Source organism: Trachinotus anak, unplaced genomic scaffold, assembly GCF_046630095.1.
Source record: "Trachinotus anak isolate AG129_WGS33_773 ecotype Australia unplaced genomic scaffold, CSIRO_AGI_Tana_v1 ptg000001l, whole genome shotgun sequence".
Classification (NCBI taxonomy): Eukaryota; Metazoa; Chordata; class Actinopteri; order Carangiformes; family Carangidae; genus Trachinotus; species Trachinotus anak.
The window spans coordinates 4,557,081-4,575,501 of NW_027273852.1; the positions used below are offsets into that span (position 1 = coordinate 4,557,081).

Sequence of the window (18,421 nt, forward strand, 5' to 3'; positions counted from 1 at the left end):
AAGCGTTCTTCTTTCCTGAATTCCAAAATAAATTCATTTTCCGTTCTTCACCAGCAATATATTGTCGTTTAGCTCCTTGATGTAAATGAGGAAGTTGACTGCTGGGAATAAGAGAAGTGACTTGAATTGTGACATGTCCTCTAATTTAGTGTGTGTGTGGCTGGCAGGCTGCTCAACAGAGGGCAGCTCTAATTGGAGGGTTTTCTAACAAATAAGCCACAGTTTCACAGGTAGTTATAGGCAGACAGTCTCAAACAACTTCATATTCAGCATCCACCAGGTGATAATCCTTCCTGTTTCACATATATGATTTAAAGGCTCAGTCTATATATAAGAGCTACTCTTAAAAGTGCTAAATGTCAACCAAAAGATAGCCTATACTACATTTCAATGAGGACAAGACAGTTGATTCTAACTGAGGGCGACTTTCTCAGAAGACATTTGTCGCCACCTAGTGACCTTTTCAAGCTTAACGCAAGTGTGTGTGAGGGATGTGAGACAAGACACACTGTGCAGCACACAAGTGTTATACTGAAGATTTTAACTGACCAGAGCTTCACAAGCAACAGAAGGGTTGCAGGGTTAAACCATTAAGTCCAATTTCAATGCCTGTCATCAATGGATTTCAGGGTCAAGAAGTAGCACTTAGCCACCTCATCCTCACAGATTGACAAAAGGCCTCTTTCCATATTATGAGTTGACAAAGCAGGTAGAGAACATGTTGAACTAATGGCCATTAGTTACAGTTGTGCTGCTACGTTAACAAGTTGACATGTCTGCTCTGAAAAAGGCAAAAGAAGAGAATACTTTTCTAAATATTTATAGTGTTTTTATTTTTTTCATTTGTGTTTAAATTATTAGAAACTTACATTAATTGTATATTTTTGTCAACTTCAAAATGATTCAAAGACAGTGAATACAGGCATTAAATGCAATGTGTATGCTTAAAAAGTACTAATGTATTTGTATTGTCTTTCACAAAGAGTTAAACCCAACTAAAAAGTAGGCTCCAATAACAATTTGACAGAACATCTAATTAATACAAGTGATAGAGCGAGAGTGTGGAAACTGATCTATGTCATCTCTTCTGTGACATTTGGAGGGAAATGTTGCCATCTCCTGGTCCTGTAGGTGCATAGCAGCAGGTCAACAGGTTTCAGTTCTCACTTACATTGGTCCTTTCTTTTCCCTTTTCCATCTTGTATTATGGGTTTGGAGTAGGCAAAAATACTTGGACAGATATTAAAAATAAGTTGAAGAGGTTCAGCTGACTGTTTTGAACCATGCAGTATCTTTTTCATTCATACAGAGACCTTGTGGCCTCACAGTTACTGTGTCGGTGTCTCCCCCAGTTTTAGACGTAGTTATTGAGCCTATAGCCGCTGCTGGAAAGGGAACAAAGCGAGGGGGCATGATTGTCCTTCAGGGCCTCAGGGGGTTTGTAGAGTGGAGCAGGGGGATATAAGTTGTTGAAGGCAGGGGGAGGTGATGATGGTTGGTGATGATGGCTCCTGTGCATATGAGGGGGACTCTGTGACCTGTCATCCCTGCTGCTCCAGCACAACACCAGTCCTCCGCTCAGACTGAGGCAGGCCGAGGCGTAACCGAGGTATACAGCCAGGCCGATCTCATATTTCATCCCAGCGGGAAGGAAGGGGTCGTAGAAATCCATTATGACATCGTTGGTGGTCCAGGACACTGTGACCAGGCAGAGTAAGCCAGCGCAGAGAAAACAAATCCCCCCACTCATCGCCAGCGGAGACTTGATCAACGAGCCACGGGCAAAGCGGGTACACTTCATCCCCATCACAGACACTACAGATGCCAGGACTGAGGTGATGCAAGAGAGCACCATGAGTGCCCGGGCTGCCTGATGTGGAGGAGCATAGACAAGCACTTTTAATGTTGGGACAGATCCTTCTGTTTATGTTATATCAGCAAAAAAAAACACAGTTAACATTGTTTTATCACCTTCATATTTGATGAAATTACTGAATTCTATGAGAATTGCCTAAAACATGATTTTGAACTGCTGACATGTTTTGGAAGTCCACTGCAAAAAACACTGCAACTGTTTGGGATCTCAGCAACAAAAGCTGTAAAACATGATTATATACAGTGGATTTACATTTTCTTTATACCTGTTACTAGTGTTGACAGAACCTTTTATAAAGCACATCTCATTCCAAAACCCAAATATGACTATTTGGATTTCTGTTATTGGAGCTCTGTAAGTTTGCTCAGACAAGGTCTGACAAGGAGTGAGGCTTCTCTGGGATCTAACTGATCCAAAGCAGTAATGTCCCAGTGTAAGAAAACATAATGTACATTCCTTTGTCTGTGAATGAATCTTTAGAGAGCAAATAGACTAAGTATTTGTTAGGCATAGCCCATATAATTAATAAAACAAGAAATATTTCCTTATTTGCTGCAATCACTATGCTTCATATGCTGTCACTTTCATCATAAGTGTTACGACAGGGTTACACAAATACTTTTATTATTATTATGATTATAAAAACTTCTCATCTGTTTTTATCTTCACACATACAGTAGTGTGGTCTGTGGGGGTGCAAACAATGAGGATGTAGAGCAATGTTAAAATTGTATTCTGATAGTCTGTCGCCACAAAGTGCATTCTGTCCCAAAGCAGCTACAGTACTTTTCAATCAGTCAAAACCCTGGTTAATTAATATCAATAAACCATTTGTCCAGCATTGCATTAAAGTGTAAGTCATTGCTTTAAGAATTTAGTCTTGATCCTGAGCTCTTATTGACATATAGCACACAATTTACACTTGCAAGTAATTCTTTTGGACTCATTCCAATACTTGACCTTCCATCTATCAATATGGGTAATGCAATTGCATGAACTCATTATTATTAGGGACAACTTACAATTATTTTAATTATAGATTAATCTGCTGATTACCTTCTTAATTAATATTAATAACTGTTTTTCATTGTGACAACCAATAGTCCAAAACCCGATAACATTCAGTTTACGATGATCTAAAACAGAGAAAAGCAGCAAATCCTCTTATTTAAGAGGTCATTTCAGCTTTTCTCATGGTAACATGGTGCAAGTTAGATGCAGCACTTTCAGTTGCTTTGGAAAAGGCTGTCACTAAATGGTGTGTGTGTAATACCTGCAGGTCACGTGGCAGTGCCAGCAGAGATCTGTACAGTTCACATTGGTAAATGCCAGTGCTGTGCCAAACACACTCCATCCACAGGCCTTTCATGTAGGCGGTGGCTGTGATGATGTTCGAGCCCACGTAGGCCGTACTGCGCCAGTGGGGGAGCAGAGTTGAAACGACCGTTCCCACAAGTCCCAAGAGTCCTAAGAAGAAGCCAAGGAGCTGAACCGCCATGCTGGCCATGATTGTTTCACTCGGACAGATGCTCAAACTGCAAAGTACAAAGTTATAGTCACAGTTGATGAGCGTGTTTACACACTAGGAAACAATTAATAGCACCTGGATGTCTCAAAAGTGCATCACTCTTCAGGCTCACGAATATATGCTGAATTCACAGGTTACATATGCAAAGAAACTACTTTAAACATATGTAACAATCACCACCTGAAAAAGAGGCACTTTTGGAAGAAAACTACAGTCCCACAGGCTGAAGATGTGGCTGGATTCCTCCTGTTATCTGCATTGTCCCCAGCAGTACAGGAAATTCCACTGAGCTAACATCCAGTCACAGCGTCTGAGCCATTCCTCATGTGTCTCTGGAGTGCAGGCAGAAATAGCTGTGGAAACTTTCAGTATTCTGGCATCAGTCTCTGGTGAGTGGCAGATGACTGCATCTGTAACTAATGAGAGCAGTGTTCAGCTTCACCTGTTTAACGCTCTCCTCTGGAGGGCAAACCACAGCAGACTATTTGTTAAGCTTTCCACCACCCCTCAGGAAAGGAGCGAGGGAGAGAGGAAATTAAACATTTACAGAAACTGCCCAAGCTGAGAGTAGTGTTATAAACCACTAACTTTGACATTTTTTTACAGCTCTGCAGGGTATTTGAGAGAGAGGGACTGAATGACTTGATCACAGAATTGGTCCCCAAACTGTGGAAATAAGGGATATTAGTGACTGTTGTTGTAATAATTTTCCAATTTACCCTCTGATTTGAGATCATTCAGCACTCAGTTTTACACTCAATGCAGTAAAAATCCCCTCCGCCCCCTAGTAAAGCCCCAAGTAAAGAACCCTCCCTCACAGTAAAATGAGAAACTCATGGGTAGTTAAGCATTTACTTTTGTTCCTTCCCAATGTTTTGAACAAAATATTCTCTGGGTGAAAAGATCCTGAATACTGAGCGGAAATATTTTTAGAACAATGACCCAAGACTCTGAAAAAGACACTGTGTTAGATAAATGGACAAATAATACTTCCTAAATTCAGAATTGCTCATTGTGCCCACAAGGCTTTAAATTTCAAACCAGCGTAGACAATCTGTGCTTATACAGACCCATTGTTTTGACTTCCTCAGAGAACAGAAGCTGTTTATAAAGCCTGATTATTGTTCAGTGTTAGACCTGACACTGTTGGGGCCTCTTAAATATCAGAGATACAGGCATCATTGTGCTTAATTAATGATTGACTACACTGAAGGCATAACAAGAAGACAACAGGAACAAAAGCAAAGCTGTGACAAGCATCTTGTTTCACATTTGTTTGCCCCCAAATTAGCCCAGTTTAGTCACTGATCACTGCAAACCGACTAATTTTGAGCAAATGGCAACTGCAATTTCTAAACTATGAAATATTGTGCGTGCACCACTTCTTAAACTTTCACATTTTAAATACTTAGTAGTAAAAGCTCTCCATATTTCAATACTCACCAACAAGGTTACATGAAGACCGCAGAGCCATGGTCACAGGTGTCCAAACGGCACACTTGTCCTAAGTATTAGAGACGTATTTGGAGAAGTTCCAGGGAAACAGGGTCACTGGCGTTGATTCCACACTGACCAGCTCCTTTTGTCTTTGCTTCTGTTTTAACAGACAAGTAAAATGTGCGTGTGCTGCAGGATTGTCAAATATTTGACCGGCTAGATATCATCATCGGCATTTTTCTCGTCATCGTCAGGAGCACCATGTCAGGGATGACATGAGAGACAGACCCGCTGCTGGCTTGTTGCTCCGGACAGATAAACAGGGCGGATGTCAACTATTGGAGGCAGAGCAGAGACAGACAGAAGAGATATTGTCCTCACTGCTTTAGTCTCAATAATGCAGCTCTCTGCATCTCCAGACTTGTGGATAACAAATAATGAAATACAAAATAAAAGCGAATGAATGAAAAGATCATTTCATAAATCCGCATATCAACTTACAGAGAATTATACATATTAATTACTTGCAGTTACCAGACATTTAACCAGTTAAAGCAACACTGCACTGAACAGCACTGCAAAGCTGAAGGCCAAACTGTTCTTGATGATAATATGGCACATACCGTAGGTCACTCAAAACTGTGGTTTTATCCTGGATTCATCTTCTAAGTCCATCTTCTTGCATATGGCTCCGTCCCTCTGAGCCTCAGCCCGCCGTGACATCCTGTTGGTATACAAGAGCATTTTCCTGGCTCTTCCCCTGGGTCCCTCATGTAGCCCTGTAGTGAGGGGATGATCCTCTCCAAGGTCTGCCTGTGGGAGACGCCATTTGAATGTAGAACACTTAATAGTCTTAGTGAAGCTGAATAATCCTGTGATTAGCAGCTGAGCATAGCTGAGCATAGCTTGTTGCACACTGCTGGAGGGTAACACAACCACAGTAGCACAGGCCTTCCTCCTTTAAAAAAAAGTTTTTTCATGTGTTCAGAGGTCAGAAAAGCTGCAGTCTTCTGTATATTAAACAAAGCTTTTTAACAATATCTATGCAGATACACACAACAATCACAAGATAGAGCGCAAACTAGCCTAGCTTAGCATGTTTGCACCATTTTCTTCCACAGAACTCATTAAATTAAAAGTTTCACTGCTCATATTACTTTAGTGTCATGCTGAATACTTTACCTTACTTGTAACTATATATAATTTTGTATAGTTTTCAATCTATTTTAATATTTTTTTGTTTTCGTTGCACAAAGATGAAAGGGCCGCGTCTTCACACTTTTGTTTACTTTACAGTTGTTTGTTTCGCGCCGTTGTGACCGAGTCGTCAAAGACGGCTAAAGCTAGCTAACACATCTGACTGCACATTTACAGCTGACATTACCTGCCCTAAAGTTAATAGTATTGGTAAGCTACTTTTAACACTATCTTATAATCCTGTTAAGTAGATGCTTCTTTTTGCGGCTACATAAACGGAAACGTTTATAAAGTCACAACTTACCCGGCACCAGTTTGTCAGGAGTTCAGTTTAGCTAAAGCTAGCTAGGTTAGCTTGTGACTTAGCCTGGTTGGTTCTTCACCGGGGAGAGAAAAGTAAAACTCTTTCAGATTTAGCTATTTGCTAAATGTGCTTTATCTTTTTGAATGCAGTCGACGGTCATGGTGAGGAAAACCTCCAGAAATGCTGAGAGGTACACCCTGACACACAAGCCCCAGCAGTACAAGGGGACCCTCCGTCTGGCCAGAACCATCATGACCCGCAGCCAGTGCATCACCAGCACCAGCTTCTTTTACAGGCTCCCATCCGAGGTGTTTGGCATGATCCTGGACAAACTGTCCTGTAAGTATAACTGGCTAGTTGTAACACAACATTGTAACAGTGGAAATGTGCCACCCTGTCTGCTGCACAGGCTTTAATTTTATTTAAATTGGTCAAAGTCAGAGTCAAGAGTGGTGTGAAAGTTTTTGCAACTTCTATGTCATTTTGGGTTAAGAACAAAAAAATGAAAGACACATTGGATATTTTTTAAATTTCATGTGAAGTTTTGTATATTCATGAATTGTAGCATTAAAGGTATTTATGTTACTATGAACTATGAATAAATATCTCAGAACATTTGTGTAGTATATGCAGTGTGCACAGCAAATACAGGTTTACCATGTTTGTACCAAAAATTATATCCATCTCTTCAGTTAAACCTCTTTTAGGATACTTTGAGACAATTCAGTAAAGAAAATGCTTTTCTCTAGGGCTGAACAATTAATTGAAATATTATAGAAATCGATAAAGAACGTGTCTCAATAAACTATTATAAATGAAGCATTGTGGTGCTATAGAGATGCCCCAGCCTAAAACTCATACTCTCACATAATCGAACATGCTTGTTTAGTAGAGACTCCAGGAAAAATCAAATCATCGTCATTTTTATTTATATTTTTTTCAGTGAAATTGAAATACAAAAATGACCATTCCCTCTGAAATTCCCACTCAAATTGAAATTTCAGTTTCGATATTACAGTGTAGTAGGTTCATTGAGACACATGCAGTTTTGTGAATGAAAATGTTTGTGTTTTTTCAGTGGTGGAGATCAGTGTGTTTAGCATGGTGTCTAAAGAAATCACTAGACGTGTTGTGGACTACATCTCCACCCTGGCGTGGAGGAATAAAATGATCATCCAAAGCTTTCACCACTCCACCTTCGCTGAGCAGAGATCCACTATTGGACTCTACAGAAGCCTGGGTAAGCAGCAATTTATATTTTGCTAAATGTTTTGTTTTGTATGATCCTCACAAAGTACTAAGGATAAGTAACAACATAATCTGTCTTTTTTTTTTTTTTTTTACTTAACTGCTTTTATGTTGACTTTCTCAGGTTTATTGTTCAAGAGATGTACTCTGTTGCTACCAACAAAGGAGAGGTTAAAGTTCATCTTCAGCAGGTTATCAGAGGTAAGAAATGGGGAGGTGAGATGACAAGCAAGAACAGAATATTATGATGTGTTAAATGCTTTAGCCTTTCTTTTGATAGGATTATCATTTTTATTGACACTATGTGGAATGTGACCATTTCACAGGCCTACAGTGTCATTAGCCGGGTTTCCATTGCAGTTTTGTGCAAAACAGAAGCAAATTTCTCCTCTTGTCATATCATTCAAATTAAACCTGGGGCATGATAAGGCAGGTGCCGTGACTTGAATGTGAAGAGAGTGTTTCCATTTCAATTTTGCAAAATATTGCTTTGTGGAGTAGTAATTTGTTTTCAACATTTGAAAGTTTTTTTCAAAATTTGCATGTTTCTATTACTCATTTTGAAGCTTGCAATTTCAAATTGCGCATTAAGCAGGATAACAGAAACTAATATATAGCTAATATATAGTTCTGCCCTAATAGTTATTTGAGGTAACAGGTAGTTTTGAATGGGCACAATAGTCTCACAAAGTTGTCTTATTGCTGTGTTTCAGACTCCCTGCTTCATGTTGGAGCAGTGTCTAACTCCAGACTGCATTGGCTTTTCCAGCTATGGTGTCTTCCTTCGGGTGAGGGACTCATGTAAAGTCCAGAAACTGTGTAATTAATTACTCCTTGAATGTAATTAAACAAAATCACAAATCAGGTACAGTTAAAAGTGGATAAACACAATATAAGTACAGGCAGATTCCCTGACTTAATGAAGCTTTCAGACATCCTCCTCTTTGTGAAAAAGTAGTTAGTAAAGAAAAAAAGTTGTCAGTAACAGACATTCACACCCTGTAAGTGCAGCCTAGTGAAGTGAGACGCTAAAGCGCATCACCAGACACAGATAAAAACATAATATTAGCTCTTCTCAGAACTGAGATGTTCTCACTTGCATTTGTGGTTGCATGCTGTTTTTACAGTACATCTAGTCTTTATTGGACCTCAGGTGGCATAACACAGCACACTCTCCAGATCACAGATACCTGAAAATCCTGGCTTTCTCAACATGAGTCATCTTTGTCTTGCCTTTTTCTTAGTGGGAAAATATTTGATACTGCTTATGAAATAAAATATGAGCTGACATTATGTTAATTCCTTTGCAGACACTTATTGCAGGGTGGGATGAGCTGGAGTGCCACAGAGTGTTCAACTTCGTGTGTGACGTCACAAACCTGCTGCAAAAAATTGAGGCTGTTATCACTGCAAAACCAGGTGTGTGTTTCATGTATGGGAGTGAAAATACAGCTGAATGTTGAGGTCAGAGCCGAAGTGTAACATGGAAAACAATCCATGGAGGACATCATTCTCACCAACTACGTCCGGTCTGAAATCCTCATAGATTATTGATTACACTCTCTCTGGCTCAGATACAGGGCAGTCAAGGTTGTGACTGATCTGAGTTAGTTTAAATCTGAGTGGCTACAAAGTCAGAGAAAAGGGTGATAATAGTGGTGCAGAAGGATAAAGTGAAGCGACTCTCTTAGTTACTCTGGGCCTTTTACGGTTGAGAAGAAGCATGATACAAAAATGTTGTTAATTTGCTTGTCTGTATGTCTTTTCGTCAGGGATGATGTGGTACCAGGAGCTGCAGCTCCGTCTTTTCTGCCGTCAGGTTCTGTTGGACCCATGGTCGGACCAGCCAGAGTGTCATTTCTGGCTAACACAACTCCTGAAGCCTTGGCCCATGGTCAGCCAGGCACGCTTACTGTTCATCCTCTACGGACCCCTGCTTCCTGAGGGTTAGATAACATTCATACTGAACAGTTAATAAAAAAGATTCAGTTAGTGGGGTGTTTGTTTATTTGATTTTATGAGACTGATTTTTGTTTTGCTGAGAGGGATGTTTCCTTGATTTTTCAACACTCACACCCTGAGAATATGATCAGAATGTAAATGTCCTTTTCTAGTCTTCTCTTTAAAATATAATTAAATTCCATGAATTATAGGTTAGTGGTGAGTATTACCCTGAAATTGATTCCTCTCTGCACCAGATTTCTCACCAATGAAAAAAATGACTGCTCCCACTTTGGCTATGGTTGGTAATTTATGTTCAGATATGTGGAAATTTGATTAAAATGTACAACATAAGGTTTCAGTTTGAGTAAACCACACGTAGTTAGAATCAAAACATATTGACTCATAAGTGAGTGAGTTTCTCTCTACATGCAGGTACTCTTGGTTGGCAGAATTTGGTGAACAGGGGGCAGTCTCTCAACGCTCTGTGGGACCTGGCCAAGGCCATGCTCCTGCTTTTTGGCAAACTGGCAGTCAAAGGCTGGACCACCAACTCAATGCTGGCAATCCTGGAGGAGCTCATTGGTAACGTACTTAAGTGGTTCTCAAATGTCTTCACGTCACAGACCTCCAAATAGACACATAGTCTATGGACCCCAAAGACTTTAGACCATGGTCCCATCAGCAAAGAAGTCTTATAGTCTATAGTATTAATTAGATGGCATAATCAAGCATTGATTGATCTGGCAGCAGCAAGCAGTTGACTTGAAGATCTTCAGATTCAGGATTCAAACATTTCAGTATATTAAGCTGATGTGATATTGTAGATTAAATGAACAGTTTGATGGACTTGGTTGTCCTCTTCACCCCGTCCAGTTATTCCTCAGCCATGGCATGTGGAGAACGTAGCTCGTCTCCTGGTGCTGTGTGGCAGCAGTCTCTGCTACACTGTTCTGGCCAGCAAGGCCCTGAATGGACGACTCCCTGAGATCTCCAGACTCATCGTCTACATCATACTGGTGAGAGAACTGGTTGGCCAGTGTTGCCCTTTTCTGTTTTGATATGATGCAGTTAGACTACATAATTATTGTACAGTTGATTAGTATAAGACTGAACATAAATTCAGGTTGGATGTGCATCCAGGATTAGTTTGAGGCACTTATTTTGCCACGCCTGCTCATTTCTGTCCAGGCTGAGGGGGCTGGAGACTGACCCAGCATGCACTAGGCAGGAAGCAGGGACATAGTTTGGAAAGGTCTCCCTCCACGGTAGCAGTCTGAATATACCTAATTGTTGTCTTTCTCAATTTAGTTGTCATCTGTGGGCACTTGTGCTGTCCATGGTGCTGATTTTAATGAGTTCCTCTGTCGCCTCCTCATAGGGATGCCATAGCTTTAATTCAAACAGTACTGAACTTAAAAAATAGCAAAGCAAGCTGGTTGATGTCATAGACTGTATACAAAGATGGACGTAGACTCTGTGATCTCACCTATAGGTTTCTGAATAGTGGTTTTGAAGCTCAGAGTGGGCTGCTCTATCCTGGCCTGACTGCGCCTAACTCTCGGCTTATCCCAAAATCGGCACAGAGGTGAGGCGTGTGTGGAACCGGGCCGTCCGTGAATGCCGGTTTCTGGCGAGAATATGCTCAACCACCTGTCACTCAAAGCGGCACGCCCTCAATTATGCATAACTTTAAGCCTTAATAGAATTTAAATAGGGGAGTTATATAAAAATTCAGCACCTGTACAGTTGGAAATTAGCTATACAGACTAAAACAGTTTTTTGTCCCAGGCTGTAAACATGTTTATTTCTGTTGTAAAGTTGAGTATTTTATCATGGAAGTCTGTGGGGATTGACTCACTTTTGGAGCCAGAAACAAGAATAACAGTTTTCAGCACTTCACTGCTGGAGGTTGCTGCTTGGTTGTTATCATCATGAGGGTATTTTCTCTCTATTAACAATGTGTGCAGTTGTTTCCTCCAACCTGATTTCATTACATGCATTATTTTGCTGATTTTCATTGAAGGTTTTATGACAAATTAGCCCTGTGTGTTTTCCGACTTGTAGTCACACCAAATTATTATTAACTCATAATTGTTAAGCTTATGAATTAAATCTGTTTTCTAGATTAAAGCAATGACAAAGTTTGTGTTGCGAGAAAGGGCCTGTTTTTTGAGTTTTCTGTTTTGTATGGCTTTGTCTTTAGGTGTGCGAGAAGGATGGCTATCACATGAAGTGGGCGGTGAAGTTGGTAGAACAGATCTGCAAGGCCTTCAGCACAGCTCCTGAAAGGTTCTGCTTCATCCAACAAGTGGAGAACATGTTTTCAGAAATCACCAGGGAGTTCTTTGAGTTTTCTGTTGCAGGTAAGTTTTTTATAGTATAAATTTTATTCCATAAAGTTCTTTAGTACTGTCTTTACACCCAAAATACATCTTGGACAAATGGATAGATAACATGAACCTGTGGGGACACTGGTTCTTTGCACCAAGTAATAAAACACCACAATATTTGGATATTGCAATTATAATAGGATCTTAATGGTTAACATAAGACAATATGAATGGGAGTTGCACGAATAAGATTTACAGATGAGATGTAAAATGGTAAAAATATATTGTGTACTGTATTGATACAGTTCACATACCCTATGTAGAGAGAAAACATTAAGTTGCATGGCTGAGGTGTAGTAGATAAATGATTATCCCTGCAGTGAGGAGGAATTTGTTTGGCTGTGTCTGTTTGTGTGTGACAGCCCAGAAAGATGGCATTTACTGGGAATCCTCTTATTTTCAGCTCAGTGGATGTGTTTTTGTTTTTCTCAATTTTATCACCTAATGCTAATGGCCAGTAATACAAGTGGAGGGCCCCATTCATTACATTGTTTAGCTCTGTGCTATTGTGAATTCATAAAAAAAAATCAACCTGTTTTGCTGTTCACTCTGGAGCAAACTGGAGTGGGTTTTTGTCATAGAGTGTGTGACAAAAGATTGGGAGATAGCATTTAAAAAAGGTGTTTATTGTAGGTTGAACATTGAAATTCCTGCCACTACACTCACATTTACCCACATACTGAACATGTATTAAAATTTGTCTTCTGTAGACCACTCTCCCCCTTTTTGGCCCGTGACCTTTCACAGCTAAGCAATGCTCATTTGCAACCCTCAACACAGGCTGCACGTGTCTGTGAGTTGTGAACAGTTCAACCAAGGAGGCATATTCACTTCTCAGATTGTTTCTAGAGTCCTGAAGAGGCACATACTAAAATCTATATAAAATATCAATTACGTCACTATAATGCTTTCCAGGGAACCACCTTGAAGACAGCGAGACTTTCCAGAACCTGTGTGTCCTCCTGGACTCCAGTGCTCGCTTCCACACTAAATTCCTCCACATGTTCCTGAAATAGGACTGATGCAGATTAAACCTGACAAGAAGTGGAGGAGAGGAGGAAGAACTGGGGAGGAAACAAGTGCCGGTGAAGAAGGGGAGATATTAAAGAGTGAAATAGAGTGATGGACCTTCACAACAATAGTAGGACTTGAACATGAGAAGTGTTGTCATACTAAGTTCAGAGAAATCTGAGGATGAATTTGTCTGACAGTAAAATAGACTATAAAAAACAATTTGCCTTTGCTGGTTGAAAATGTTTAACTACTTTGACTAAACAGCATGGTTATTTATACAAGTTTTATATTTCTCTCAAAGTTTAAAAATCTTGTTCTTAAACCATCTTGGATGTTAATTTATTTAATATTTATTCATTAACAGTAACAATATTTATTTGACACTATGTATTTATTCACATTGCACCTTCCTGTGTAAATATAGTTGTGATACAATAATTACATTGTTATTGAATAACTTATTAAATTGGTATTGTCATTTCTAATTTGTCCTCATTTTTATATCTTTGTGGCACAGCATGCACTGAGAAAACAGCAAGTTTTATCATCCTCTAGGTAGAACAATATTAACAGTTCTGACAGCATTTTCATAAACTAAAAAGAAACAAAACAAAACAGTCGATGAAATTAATAAAGCATTCATCATAGAATAAAAAATAAGCAGTTTCAGATAGAAAATTTTAGATATTAATGTACAGAGAAATGACATTAAAGATGTTTCAAATTTAAACAAATTATATTCAGACTGCATTTACATTTGTTTCAGTGATCTGTTTTACCACTGGGAGCTTTAAACTTAGAGTAGTTATACAAGTTCTACTATTAACAACACATGGTGTTAAATTTGTAGCATGCACAGGAAGTACTGGGCTATTTGTCATTGAAGTTTAAGGCCTACAACATCAGGTGTGATGAGTACTCCAAATCCAGTTTACCACATCCACAATGCGTCCATGGTCACAGGCATTTCAGTCATTCATGTGTTCATTGTTTTGATATGATCTGGCAGGAGAAAAAAAAAAGACGAATGACTGTTTTTTCTGTGTCTGAGTCTGTGGTGATTTTTTCATACATGACTGTTTTTTGGATACAGGTTCAAACTGAAAACAATAACTTATACAAAACATTAACTCTTTATGAATTGAAAAACATCTGATCTTAGTGGTCACAAAACATTTTTGCAAAAAGTGAGTAACCGTGATCTTGCAGGACATGTACACAGCACAAGCTTTACATTCAAATTGGACAAGTGAAGGTCAAAAATAACTGAAAGATGTATAGTAGCTGTTCCCAACCTTTCCAACACACGGCCCACTTGAAAATCTCAAAAATGTTGGCGGCCCACATCTGACCCTGACATTTTAAACATTATTTCATTTTAAAACTTTGTTTTTTTGTTTTTTCACCAAAATTGTACTGTTTTGAAAGTGATTTGTCAGTAAACTTGCAATACCTTTCAGTTGGGAACCGCTGATCTACAGTATATACCACACAAAAGCTTCATTTGGATGGAATAAATCTATTTTTTAGGGCAGATTAAGTTATTTTAAAATTACTTTTTTTCTCTTAATATTAAATAGTCTTGTGTTTTTGGGAAAGCTCACATGATTTAAATCCCATCCAGGAAGATGCTGAGCTCTATCTACCACCACAATTACCTCACATTAACATGATACTATAATATATAATACTTACTGTGCAATTTGTTCTATGAGTGGGGGGAAAAACATGACTTAATTAGGGTTGTAGACACAGTGCAGACAGTATTTTAACATCTCTTTTCTATTTTGGCCTAATGATGACAGTTTTATTAAATGTACTAAACAGAGGTGTTACCTTGTAGCCAGTCCAACCCTTCCTGTAGGCCCTCTCCCTTGATAGCATTGCTGGCACTGAAAAAAATAAGATGTCAGGAGTTAATCTCCTTGTGGCACACATTCACTTTCTCATGACTTTTCTTGGATCTTGGATGTTTAAAGCTGTCTAGCTCTTAATCCATCTGCTTTCCATCTGTCTAATGAGTAAACAGGGTGTAAAACACAAGGATATGAAAGAGCCAGACTTCCGTTGCTGTGCCTCCCAACAATGTTTAACCTATGAGCCATGGGAAAGGACACATACAGCGAACAGACTTTGGAAACAGACCCAGGAAGAAACTAGAGAGTAACTGCTCCTGGTCACTTTATTGTCTCTGTTTAAGACTTTAAGCTGTAACTCTGGAAGCACATCATGTTGCGGATGGGGAAGTGGCAGGGCTTGGCTGAATTCAGTCAGTTTAATCCACTTCCTTTAAAGCTGCCAAATACTTTAATGATTGCTGAGGCAAATTACTTAATAATGCCTCTGGAGGTTGTTGACTTTCTCTGCCTTTGCTTAGAGACACCTCATCAGGGTGAATATTTTACCATAATGTGGTCACGTGCATGCCACAGCAGGACTTTGTACGACTGTACTGAAAAAGTGCGTAAACAGAAGAAATAAAGAGCTAAGTGGGAGTTTTGGACTGAAAATGTGCAGCCTGTTTGGAGAAATATGACAGATATATTACCAGATGTGCCAGGGTTTGTCTTTGATGTTCTCCAAACACAACATCTGTGAGACCTTGACAGAGGACATGGCATCCCGCAGATCCATCTTGTTAGCGAAGAACAATACTGGTATCCTTTTGCTGTGGATATCTGGATAATGAGACAGATATGTAGACCAGTGAGTTACCAGCCAACAACAAGATAAACATAATCAAATATTTTCATGCCTCTGTGCCGGCGATAGCCAGGGCAGGAGGCATTATGTTTTGAGGTTGTCCATCCATCAGTCCGTAGCGCCCAGTAACACTGTGAGGGAATTTCTTCAGATTTGGTGGTCAAAAGTAAAAGCTGATTTGTGTTGTGTCTTTAAATGGTAATGATAATTTTTTTATATGAAGACGTTCAAATTTGTACTTGTTTTCTAAAAATGTAATAGCTGGCAGCGTTGAAGAAGGTGGTGTCATAATGGAAGACTAAAACTAGCACTTGATACTCAGTGACTTCACTTCATTCATTGTCTTTGCTTGAAGGTGTACTGATCAGCTGAAACTCAGGACACTGCTAATGTTAATGCTAATTAAAAAAAAAAAAAACAAATTCATATTGAATTCATGTGTTAAATTAAATGCAATTGTTACTTAAGTTTCAGAGCATCCTACGGTCAACCTGTGACCATATATAGAGGATATTAAATACAATTCAGTTTTTTTCTTCATTATTTCACAGATGTAAAGTACGAACCTTGAACCATGATAGATGTTTTATAATAGTCCAAATTTGATGCAGTGCATCTTGGTAGACTGTATCCTGCAGATGTTGTGAACATAGCAGACTGGATAGACTGGAAACTGTATCAACAATGAGTGAGACAGGAAACGGGTATTTTGTACCTTCATGGTTGAGAAGAGTATCCAGCTCCTCTTTGGCAACAACCATCCTCAGTTTGTCACCGCTGTCAATGACAAATATGATGGCATGGCTTTCTCTGAGGAGGACAGGAGAAGACATTATAACTGACACAGTGTCACACTAATACTGTGTCTCTTCATATTTGATGAGTGATGGGCATATTGTGTGTTTCATACTTGTAGTAGTGCTCCCATAGGTTTCTGTATCTGCTCTGCCCAGACATATCAAACACTGTGAAAGACAGGCTGCATGCAGAGGGAGAGAGAGCGGGAGATCAGCTCAGGATGACACTTACTGCTGTGTTTGACATTTTTACTTTCATTCCTGTAAACTAGTCAAAAATGAATAAAAAAGACAAACAAACATTATGAATGTCTATTGGAGTCTACCTTGAACTCTTGAACTTTTCAATGTTGAAACCAATTGTTGGGACTATTTCTTGTGCCTGGGTCTGCATGCACCCACACACACAAACACACAAAACAGACAAGTAATGGCAAAAGCATGTCAACAAGGAAACGCTATAAGGAAAGTATGATATGGGCTTTACCTGACTAACATGTTTCCACTCTTCTGACAATGGACCTAAATGATTCGAATGCTGAAAACAAGCAATCAGTGAATGATTGCAGTGAAATAAAGGAGATTTTGACAGGCCTTCTCATAAGATGTATCCCAAATTATCATATGGTATTAGTAAAGATTTATGTGTATAACAAATCAGTGTACCCAGATGGCAGTCCTCACAGCTCCACAATTATCTTTTGAACAAAACATTAAAATGCATTCACAGTGAAGCCCAGTGTCATGTACTTACATTAGCTGGCTTCAGTTGGTTGATGATGGTGGTTTTACCGCTGTTGTCCAGTCCCAAACACAAAACGTTAACCTCTTTCTTCCTCAGGCCGAGCCAGCCCGACAGTTTATCCAGCAGCCCCATTAGACTCAATTACCTCTGCACCATTCAATTTTTAACACATCAACCCATAGATGGTCTGATTACTGCTAATTAAATGTACTATATTTGCAAAATCTGATGAAAGCAAACACTGATGACAAACATTGCCTTGAATAGTGTGTGACCACTTGCTGAGAATAGTGTCACGAGCTAAGACGCTGCCTGGGCATCCCAGCTTGTGACAGGTAATCCTATTAAGGCGAATTAAGCTTTGTGAACCACCCGGTGACCTGATCACTGAGTATGTAACTTCCCAGGCCTCCCATCCTGATGCATTTGATTTATTACCCTAAAGCACCTTACCTCCTCGGGAGGGAGGGAAGGGAGGGGAGGGGAGGGGAGTAAATTTACAAGAAAAAAGAAACAACATTCACAAATGCACATACAAATGTCATGGCAAAATAACAAAGAGGCTATTGTCACAATCATCTCATATTATAACATATTATAAGCCCTGGAAGGTGAACGAGAGTGGGAAATGTGTTTTCATAAAGAGGTTTCTTTGAATTTCATATCTAAGGTAACATTTGCATAATAACAACAGGAATTCAATTTGGACTTTTCACATGGCAGCTCTGGAGATGGCCAATTGTCCAACAGCTCCATCTTTTGGTTATGAGTTACGTGTACAATTTTATATAAGTTGCCAGGTTTCAAAGGGTGATAAAAGTTAAATAAACCTGACAATAATAACATTACATTTTATTTTTATATCTTTGTGAAGGACTTCTAAACATGTGATTTGAAAAGTGCTCTATGAATATAGTTTATTACATCATTATTATTATATTACTTCAGACATATATCTACTGAGACGTCTGCCAGGTGTCAGTCTTCATTGAGGTGAGGTGAGATGTGGGCCTGGTTGCAGGCATCATTGCCTCTGTCTACAAGCAGGGAATACTCTGATCCGGGGATGTAGTGGTAAATAAAATGTTGGCTGCAGTGCTGGTGAAGTTTCTCCCTCATCTGCGCACTGAAAACAACAGCATTTCACAACCAGAAAAATATAGGACAGTATTTCTTCTTTTGAATCAATGCTGTTTTGATTCTCTTTGCTTGCCTGTGATAAAAATCGAAACAAAATT

The 18,421-nt window shown here is 39.3% G+C and overlaps 3 protein-coding genes across 13 annotated transcripts; 1 reads left to right on the plus strand and 2 right to left on the minus strand.

Annotated features, from left to right (window-relative positions):
* Window positions 1–640: 640 nt before the first annotated feature.
* Window positions 641–6,483, minus strand: LOC139635578 (claudin-14-like). Of its 7 annotated transcripts, none has more exons than XM_071503506.1 (6): window positions 6,343–6,483; window positions 5,465–5,654; window positions 4,848–5,176; window positions 3,585–3,820; window positions 3,150–3,411; window positions 641–1,870 (listed from the first exon to the last, which is right to left on the minus strand). In XM_071503506.1, the coding sequence occupies exons 5-6, from the start codon at window positions 3,381–3,383 to the stop codon at window positions 1,355–1,357; spliced, it is 750 nt and encodes a 249-aa protein (XP_071359607.1). In that variant the 5' UTR covers window positions 3,384–3,411; window positions 3,585–3,820; window positions 4,848–5,176; window positions 5,465–5,654; window positions 6,343–6,483; the 3' UTR covers window positions 641–1,354. The 7 variants fall into 7 exon arrangements, with proteins under 7 accessions (XP_071359607.1, XP_071359357.1, XP_071359523.1 ...); XM_071503256.1 differs by lacking the exon at window positions 3,585–3,820 and having other exon boundaries at window positions 647–1,870; window positions 4,848–4,998; window positions 5,130–5,176; XM_071503422.1 differs by lacking the exon at window positions 3,585–3,820 and having other exon boundaries at window positions 647–1,870; window positions 4,848–4,998.
* LOC139635476 (F-box only protein 47-like) lies at window positions 6,096–12,976 on the plus strand. Of its 2 annotated transcripts, XM_071502966.1 has the most exons (11): window positions 6,096–6,248; window positions 6,492–6,681; window positions 7,421–7,582; window positions 7,715–7,791; window positions 8,304–8,378; window positions 8,901–9,009; window positions 9,363–9,536; window positions 9,967–10,116; window positions 10,408–10,550; window positions 11,738–11,897; window positions 12,840–12,976. In XM_071502966.1, the coding sequence occupies exons 2-11, from the start codon at window positions 6,501–6,503 to the stop codon at window positions 12,938–12,940; spliced, it is 1,332 nt and encodes a 443-aa protein (XP_071359067.1). In that variant the 5' UTR covers window positions 6,096–6,248; window positions 6,492–6,500; the 3' UTR covers window positions 12,941–12,976. The 2 variants fall into 2 exon arrangements, with proteins under 2 accessions (XP_071359067.1, XP_071358987.1); XM_071502886.1 differs by lacking the exon at window positions 6,096–6,248 and having other exon boundaries at window positions 6,486–6,681.
* On the minus strand, window positions 12,530–17,564 carry LOC139635971 (ADP-ribosylation factor-like protein 6). Of its 4 annotated transcripts, XM_071503623.1 has the most exons (9): window positions 17,193–17,564; window positions 16,926–16,976; window positions 16,765–16,826; window positions 16,552–16,620; window positions 16,357–16,451; window positions 15,487–15,616; window positions 14,775–14,830; window positions 14,634–14,646; window positions 12,530–13,940 (listed from the first exon to the last, which is right to left on the minus strand). In XM_071503623.1, exons 1-9 carry the CDS (start codon window positions 17,313–17,315, stop codon window positions 13,907–13,909), a joined length of 633 nt encoding a protein of 210 aa, XP_071359724.1. In that variant the 5' UTR covers window positions 17,316–17,564; the 3' UTR covers window positions 12,530–13,906. The 4 variants fall into 4 exon arrangements, with proteins under 4 accessions (XP_071359724.1, XP_071359807.1, XP_071359886.1 ...); XM_071503706.1 differs by lacking the exon at window positions 14,634–14,646 and having other exon boundaries at window positions 17,193–17,562; XM_071503785.1 differs by lacking the exon at window positions 16,926–16,976 and having other exon boundaries at window positions 17,193–17,556.
* Between the last annotated feature and the right edge of the window lie 857 nt (window positions 17,565–18,421).

What these genes read in the sequence shown, in the direction of transcription:
- LOC139635578 (XM_071503506.1), bottom strand. Translation starts at nt 3,383, where the DNA reads ATGGCCAGCATGGCGGTTCAGCTCCTTGGCTTCTTCTTAGGACTCTTG. An exon ending in CACTGCCACGTGACCTGCAG is followed by an intron (nt 1,871 to 3,149) that starts GTATTACACACA and finishes CCTCCACATCAG; the next exon opens with GCAGCCCGGGCACTCATGGT.
- LOC139635476 (XM_071502886.1), top strand. Translation starts at nt 6,486, where the DNA reads ATGCAGTCGACGGTCATGGTGAGGAAAACCTCCAGAAATGCTGAGAGG. An exon ending in AATCCTGGAGGAGCTCATTG is followed by an intron (nt 10,117 to 10,407) that starts GTAACGTACTTA and finishes CACCCCGTCCAG; the next exon opens with TTATTCCTCAGCCATGGCAT. An exon ending in CTTTGAGTTTTCTGTTGCAG is followed by an intron (nt 11,898 to 12,839) that starts GTAAGTTTTTTA and finishes AATGCTTTCCAG; the next exon opens with GGAACCACCTTGAAGACAGC.
- LOC139635971 (XM_071503623.1), bottom strand. Translation starts at nt 17,315, where the DNA reads ATGGGGCTGCTGGATAAACTGTCGGGCTGGCTCGGCCTGAGGAAGAAA. An exon ending in GAAAAGTTCAAGAGTTCAAG is followed by an intron (nt 16,621 to 16,764) that starts GTAGACTCCAAT and finishes CTCTGCATGCAG; the next exon opens with CCTGTCTTTCACAGTGTTTG. An exon ending in GACAAACCCTGGCACATCTG is followed by an intron (nt 14,831 to 15,486) that starts GTAATATATCTG and finishes TATTTTTTTCAG; the next exon opens with TGCCAGCAATGCTATCAAGG.